This window comes from Dreissena polymorpha, chromosome 9, assembly GCF_020536995.1.
Source record: "Dreissena polymorpha isolate Duluth1 chromosome 9, UMN_Dpol_1.0, whole genome shotgun sequence".
Taxonomy (NCBI): domain Eukaryota; kingdom Metazoa; phylum Mollusca; class Bivalvia; order Myida; family Dreissenidae; genus Dreissena; species Dreissena polymorpha.
Genome location: NC_068363.1, coordinates 78,690,019 through 78,697,911, shown reverse-complemented (window position 1 = coordinate 78,697,911; position 7,893 = coordinate 78,690,019). Strand labels below are relative to the sequence as shown.

Here is a 7,893-nt window from a genome sequence, read left to right as displayed (position 1 = left end):
TCAAGATCCGGCATTGTTTGAAATGGTGAAATAAGCATTGTTTGTAAATAAATGTATAATGCGACTTTGATTTGGAATAATAATGCCTTTAATGTTGTTGAAAATAAAATATGTATTCACAAAATAATTTTTCAATAATAGTTGTAAACATCAGATTATTTTTTATCGAGATTTAAGCAATTTTAAAATTTAAACTGATAGATAAAATCAAATCGTACGTGCCAATACAATAGCTGCTCAACACAATCCAAACTCTTCTTACGCCTGTGAAAGCCGCTTTGATGTCTACCACCCGGACGGGCTTATTTATACAGACGTTTACCACGTGATGTCTGACCTATTCCCTATGAATTGGAGTGAAGTTCCCACTTCATGGCCAGATTTTGTTATGATTTCATGTTTAACATGGAACACTACCCATAGCTTAGTGCCAAATAGAAATTTAAACTGAGGAAACAAAACCGGTTACAACCTCTATTTTATGAGTCATAACACAGGATATATAATGTCCAAATATGTTGGCTAAACGGGAGACTTGGCACTACGATGAAGTGTTTCGACGTCTAGCATACAATAACACCTAGTCATCATGACAAAACGAGCGCATGCAAACTTTTGTTTTTTAAAATACATTATCTGTGTTTATACCTGCGTACATACATAGATCTAGTTAATACCTTAACGCAAATACGTTGCCCATTTTGAAAAGACGCATTGTATCTTAAATTGCTATTGTACATGCATACACATCTCTATTATCTCGATTTGGGGAAACGGGGTTTAATGCATGTACTTTAAGTGTCGGAAATATTTATCAGGGACGACGGGTACCGTTGTTATGGTGTTTTACATTTTTAAAAAAGTCTCTTCATAACGAAGGTCTGATTCATGCGAACATCGTAGCCCCTAATTAGTCTGTGCGGACTACACATGCAAATCTGGTACGACACTTTACGTTGATGCATTAATCTCCGTTTTCCCTGCGCGAATCTCACCTATAATGTAAAATGCTTATTATCATGCTCAGCGATTTGTAATACTAGTAACACGGCTAGGCTACAAAGAAAATACGTTTTTTTTCCCTTCCTCGAAAGACAAAAAAATTCGACCTTACCTTAACAATTTAGAAACAAAGAAAACAAAAGTTGCATTATAGATTAATGCTATGAAATTTCTTTTAACAAAATGTTTTTTTTAACTGAAAATCAATGCTTTCAAAATAATTTTGTTCATGTTCATTTATTTAGAAAACTTTATATCAAGACTTTGTGTAATTTTGTTCCGACAGTCTAACATAGCAGTCATTGTACTTAAACTTCTACGAACATTTATGGTAAGCAGACATGCGTTTTTGAAGTCTGCCAATTGACCTCATATAGCAATTATACAGGTTAATATAGTAGTAAACAAGTATGCGTGTTATAGACAACGGGAATGTTTACAAACACGAAGAAATTAGCTGTGCATAAACATTAAAGTAAAATTCAATACGTTTGGACATTCCATTTTGATAAGCTACCGGCATCATAAAACTACCCTCCAATCTGATTGAGTACCAAAATAATATTAGTTCAAATATGCTTCGAGATTTCCTAGTTTAAATTCATTCAAAACATATTTTTGTGATTTGAAATTTGATTGTATACTTGAGACATTCCAAGGGGTATAGCTGAAACGTTTATTTAATGTAAAACAAAACTACTACGGTAGTCATTGAAACGCAAAGTTTTCCACAATTTGTCTTAAATTTCGCATTTCAAAATGTATTCCGAGCGGGGATCGGTTTCATTATCACCTTACCACAAAAAAGTGTTGGGTAAACGTTGCAAACAAAATCCTCCCAAAGACAACAAGATCTAGCTCTGTCTAAGATAGAGATATTCAAATATTGCTTCGGGTGCTGAATATGTATTGCAGATCGAGAAATCGCTGATGACAACATAAAGCTATAGTGTTGTGTTAACCCTTAACGTTCAAGGAAGATAGGCATCTACTTGTACGGGATAATTTTTCTATTTTATAAAGTGTGTGGTCATTTAATCAAATGCTCCGGGTCAAACCGAACAAAAAAGTTGTACTTAATTTTGACTTGGTAATAAGAATATTATGTTCATTTAGAGATGCTTAGATATGAGGTCTAAGATATGAGGTCAGTATATATCATACCAAAAGATTGAATAAAAAATGTATGTGTTAAATCTTGTCAAAATGATACATTCCATTCCCCACCCTTTTGCCTGGCTTGTTCATGTTTTTAATATTGAAGCACGTTGTACATGGTTAAACATGGCAAAGGCCACGGCTTTCATGTAGGGTGAGTAATGCACCCGCATTGCGGTTTGACACAAACGTACATGTCCGCGAATAAAATATATATTTTAAGAATCTGACGTAAAAGGCAGGCCTTATGAGGATTTTCCAGATGGCTGCCAGTTTGCCGTCTTGCATCTGATAAACAAAAATATTATGTCATGCACTTCAAGAAACGTTTTATATGACGACTATGAGTTTTTATATTAATTAAATAAAATGTTGCAAAAGAAGTTAGAGGAACAAAATAGTATCCATGATGATGATCAGTCAGTCATTTTAAACACGGCAAAACTGAGACACGCTCCAGGGAAACGAGCCTTAATAAATGTTCGATAAGTGTCGTCCCATATTAGCCTGTGCAGTCCACACAAGCTAATCAGGAACGACACTCTCCGCTTTAGTGGACTGTTTCGTTAAAGTATCTTCTACACGAATATTGAGTCTAGGTGGAATGTGTCGTCCCTGATAAGTCTGTGCTGACTGCACTTTACGCTCATGCAAACAGACCCGTGTCGTCCCTGATAAGTCTGTGCTGACTGCACTTTACGCTCATGCAAACAGACCCGTGTCGTCCCTGATAAGTCTGTGCTGACTGCACTTTACGCTCATGCAAACAGACCCGTGTCGTCCCTGATAAGTCTGTGCTGACTGCACTTTACGCTCATGTAAACAGACCCGTGTCGTCCCTGATAAGTCTGTGCTGACTGCACTTTACGCTCATGCAAACAGACCCGTGTCGTCCCTGATAAGTCTGTGCTGACTGCACTTTACGCTCATGAAAACAGACCCGTGTCGTCCCTGATAAGTCTGTGCTGACTGCACTTTACGCTCATGCAAACAGACCCGTGTCGTCCCTGATAAGTCTGTGCTGACTGCACTTTACGCTCATGCAAACAGACACGTGTCGTCCCTGATAAGTCTGTGCTGCCTGCACTTTACGCGCATGCAAACAGACCCGTGTCGTCCCTGATAAGTCTGTGCTGACTGCACTTTACGCTCATGTCGTCCCTGATAAGTCTGTGCTGACTGCACTTTACGCTCATGTCGTCCCTAATAAGTCTGTGCTGACTGCACTTTATGCTCATGCAAACAGACCCGTTTTCCACAGAGTAAGGCTCAACATTTTTAATTGCATAAGATAAAAAGTCACATACTACTATTTATTAAAACACACTGTTATCAATTATAAAAAGAAAAATGAAAATGAACGCGCAAGTCTTATGAAGCGAACCCAAAACAACTCGAACCAAAGGTTAACACGTTACCCCTAGGCCTAGCAATCTTTAGCATTTTGATGGAATTTTAAACGCTGTGTGGGTAACATATTTTTTGCTAGTTTCAAATTTACAAACGCCTTGTAATAGTTCGATTTCGAATAATCAATAAACGAACTTATATTTTTTAATATTTGTTATAGGTTTGATGGTTATTTTGCTAGTTTGAATAAAATGGATTATGTGTATTACGCAACTGTAATACTTTTTATTGGGTTTTACAAAACTGTGAGCGTATCCCTTTAAGGTCACCTTTACTACAAAAAGCATTCTGATCATTAACCTGCGACTGCATATAGGTATACCGCGGAAAGTTTCTGCAAGATCGATTGTGCAAAGTAAATAAATAACGATTGCAAATGTTATTAAATGAACTAAAGGTTAAACACCTTGTCTGGGTGCGGTTTATTGGATCGAGTACTTTTGTCTCAAATACCTACACTTGATAAGCATTTGTTTTGCACCGGTTACTTATTTTCCGTTTACATTCCATTTATAGACTTTCTAAACTGTTAAACGTGCACGCGGTAAATTTATTTATTCACTGCCACCTTAACTAAAACAAAAACGTCATTAAAATGACACTGATTCACGTGTGTTGGTATTTATTATTTTCATTTCATCATGAAGATAAAACAACTATAGAACAATGAGAACAAAATAATGATATACACATGCAATCAACCAATAATCATAAACGTAAAAGATCCTGTAGAATGTTCATGGTTTCTGAAACGTTTCAGCATTCAAGAACATGACGCAAAGCGCCTTCATAAAAAGAACACCAGTGCGTTGCACATGATGTCAAAAACAAAGTTAACACACAAACTGTTTGAATAACACACACATATAAATTATGTTGTTGGAGCTTAAAACAAAACACTTCTTTCCGTTTGAACAACCATACTATGTTCACTTAAAGCGATTATTTTGATATAATAGCCCGATTTTAAAAATAATTGTTGAACTAATAGGACATAGTTTAACAAAGTCTATCAATATCAATATGTCCGTCTTATAGCTTCGACTGCACATAAAATGTAAACCCTGTCGTTTCTTTTTTACCGGGAACCACCTCCCTTTCCTCCTTCACCACCCCTCCCATTGGGACCCGGCTCGCCCGGCTGACCGTCCTGCCCCTTGAACAAGCCGAACATGCCGGCCCCTCCTTTTCCCCCTTTTCCCGCACTATTATCGCTTTGCTCGGTGTTTCCCCCTCCTCCGGTCTGATCCCGTCCCTTTTCCCCTTGACCACCCCCTCCAAAAAGCCCTCCGAAAAATCCAGCACCGCCTTTTCCCCCCTCCCCTCCCCGCCCGTTCGGCCCAGGCTCACCGGGCTGACCGTCTTGGCCCCTAAAGAAACCAAAGAAGCCCGACCCTCCTTTCCCCCCTTCCCCTCCTCCACTAGTAGTGGAGTGTTCCCACATCCGCCATGCGGTGTTTGCGCCTGTGCAGTGGCCTGAAATAAAACAGACACGATTTATTAATAATATTAGCGTCGCTTTAGAAAAACGGGGCTTCATAAAGGTGCCGAAAATATCATCCAAGATTAGCGTGTGGAGTCCTCACGGGCTAATCAGGTACGACACTTTCCGGTTTGATTGAATTTTTCGTTTATGGCGAGTCGCTTCTAAACGTTCCGCCTGGAATTTCGCTATGAAGAGACTCCTCTTAAACGACAATGCCTGAAAGTGGCGCCTCTGACGATTCTGTGCGGACCAGGTTACCACAGTGACCGCTTCTTTAAAACAACTTGAATTATCAAATATTGTTTTAATTTAAAATGTACTTTTCGCAAGTACATCTATATCCATATTTTTCATGAATATACTTTCTACAACTTTTTTAAGCGTACCATTCAATACAAATGATGTCATTTGTTGGATGCCATGGCGTTTTGATTTCCGAAATATAAAAATAATTAATAAATTGTCAAAAAAAGGCTTAATAATCGTACAGTTTAAAGCAAATGAATATGGAGAGTTTAAGTAAGGGCCATGCTTGAAATATGTCACATCTCTGCGCAGATGGTGTATACTTTCACGTGGGAATAAATAAATTGTCTCCTCTTATGGCAATGATGAAATATGCTATTACATGAAAACAAATCTTCTTTATACCTTACCATTTCGTTGGGTCTGATCACGGAAGTGTTGCTCGGCCGAAACGACTTCGATCTTTCCGCCCTCCACATTTTTTCCTTAAACATAATTATGTCCGTATGCATACTCTGACCATACTAGTATTGTTGTTGTTGCTGCTGTTGTTTTTTCTGATGATGTTGTTGTAAAATGTAGAACAAAAATCAATGCAAAAGAAGTTAGGACATTAAAATTAAGCTAAAAATTATGCGCGGACGATAAATTGGTTCAAATAAAGAAATAGACATGCAATTCAAATCAACGCGTAAAAGAAACAATATAATATATAATATGATATTTATTAATGGGCTTGAACTGCGTAACAAACAATGCGTTTGTAAGGAACCTTAATTTGCTGAAAATGATGCAATACTATTCTTTGATTCCTGATTGATTTTTCTTTGAAAATACCTTGTATACAATATGCACATCGCAAAAAGTACCGGTTGACCCGATTCTGGGTTGAGCATGGGAAAATAGTTCCAAAACATAATTATAAGGCATGTCTTATGTATAATGTAAGAATCAAATAATTTTTCGCACAATTGTTTTAGCGTTAAATAAACAACGTTCGCTCTGATTCAAAAGTAACTATGCATCAGAATTCCATAAATCATTATTTATTACATGATAAACAACGAAGAATCAAAACTACATTTCTGAAAAATACCGTTCAATGTTGCAATGGCTTTTTTGGCAAGCTCGGAGTTCTGATAGGTCACGATGCCGTCTTGACGCTGTAGGTTTATCCTGGCCAGTGTGTTGCCGTCGTCTGCAACCTGCCACGTGATTTTTGCATTTATAATCATTTGAGCCGCGCTTTGGGAAAACGGAACTTAATGCATATGCGTAATGTGTCGTCCCAGATTAGCCTTTGCAGTCCACCCAGGCTCTTAAGAGAGACGAACACTTTCCACTTTCACTGGATCTTTCAAATAAAATATACTTCCTTAAAAACAAAAATCCATACAAGCGGAAAGTGTCCGTCATTAGCCTTATTTGCGAAGACATTTTACGCATATGTATTAAGCACAGTTTTCCCAGAACGCGGCTAATATTTATAATTCATGCAGGCTTATACATCTTCTTCCCTAAATAATATATATTACATAATATAAACAGATTTGTGAAGCTCAATTATCACTTAAGTTCGTAAAAAAAACCTCATGAACACTAAAACTCAACTCTCACACTTAAACTCCGCCTTGCAAAATGGGTCTTATTCCATATGCATCCGCACAGTCTGGTCAGGATCTAACCTGTTATTCCTGACCAGACCGCGTTTATGCGCAGGCTGTTCTCAAGCTTACCTGGCCGTATATGGCTATAGACCCATTTTCGCATGCCGCGGTTCATTTTATATGTATAATTATATAACGAAGTTTTTGTTCCCGCACAAAAGTAGGAAGGTAACCCTCGCATTCACATTATACTAAAACAAACATGTGCACGCCTTTTTACCTTTATTGGTCCAACCCCCTTAAACAACTCTATGAACTGAGGGCCCTTCAGTTTTCCGCACCCAATCACGATGACTGTATCCTTGGAATCTTCCATATCTATCGTTTCGCAATCAGGTATGTGACCTTAAATCATAAAACTTATAATAAGATAAACCACTTTTTAATCCGAAACTAATTGCTGTGGCAACACATGACTGATTCTGACTTTTCGGTTGATGTATGTTTGTGTGTCCGTTTTTTCCGTCTTTATTCCCGTTCATCTGTCCCGAAACTAATTGCTGTGGCAACACTTGACTGAGTCTGACTTTTGGGTTAATGTATGTTTGTGTGTCCGTTTTTTCCGTCTTTATTCCCGTTCATCTGTCCCTGTTTGTGTTTTGTTGTCTTTTTTCGTGGCATGATGTCCTTTTGTTCATTCGAATGTTTGTCTTTCTTCTTATGTGTTTATCTCTCATAATGTCCGAGCGTCCTTTCGCCTTTCTGTCTATCTTGTACTTTGTGCTTCTCTGTTCGAATGTGTCCGTCTGTCGAATTGTCCGTATGTTCGTACGTCCTACTACAATAATTGTATGTTATGGCTTATTTATTATTATACACTGACAATACCATTGTTAAAGGCCAAGACTTATAAAAGAGACATTTAACACAAATCTGTTGTTACGTTTTATATGGGTCGATTTTCGCTTGTCTTAAATAATATTT

At 37.7% G+C, this 7,893-nt stretch overlaps 1 protein-coding gene across 5 annotated transcripts in view; it reads right to left on the bottom strand.

Annotated features, from left to right (window-relative positions):
- Positions 1–4,175: 4,175 nt before the first annotated feature.
- LOC127845554 (PE-PGRS family protein PE_PGRS5-like) overlaps positions 4,176–7,893 on the bottom strand; it is a 4,735-nt gene continuing 1,017 nt past the window's right edge. For 3 of the 5 annotated variants that reach the window (XM_052376570.1, XM_052376569.1, XM_052376567.1), the window contains exons 2-5: positions 7,190–7,314; positions 6,399–6,507; positions 5,708–5,787; positions 4,176–5,046 (exon numbers count right to left, since the gene is read on the bottom strand). In XM_052376570.1, coding sequence (XP_052232530.1) covers positions 4,603–5,046; positions 5,708–5,787; positions 6,399–6,507; positions 7,190–7,285 — 729 coding nt within the window. In that variant the 5' untranslated portion in view covers positions 7,286–7,314 and the 3' untranslated portion in view covers positions 4,176–4,602. Of the gene's footprint in view, positions 5,047–5,707; positions 5,788–6,397; positions 6,508–7,189; positions 7,315–7,893 lie in introns of those variants that run through there. The other 2 variants (XM_052376568.1, XR_008033256.1) reach the window with 2 other exon arrangements.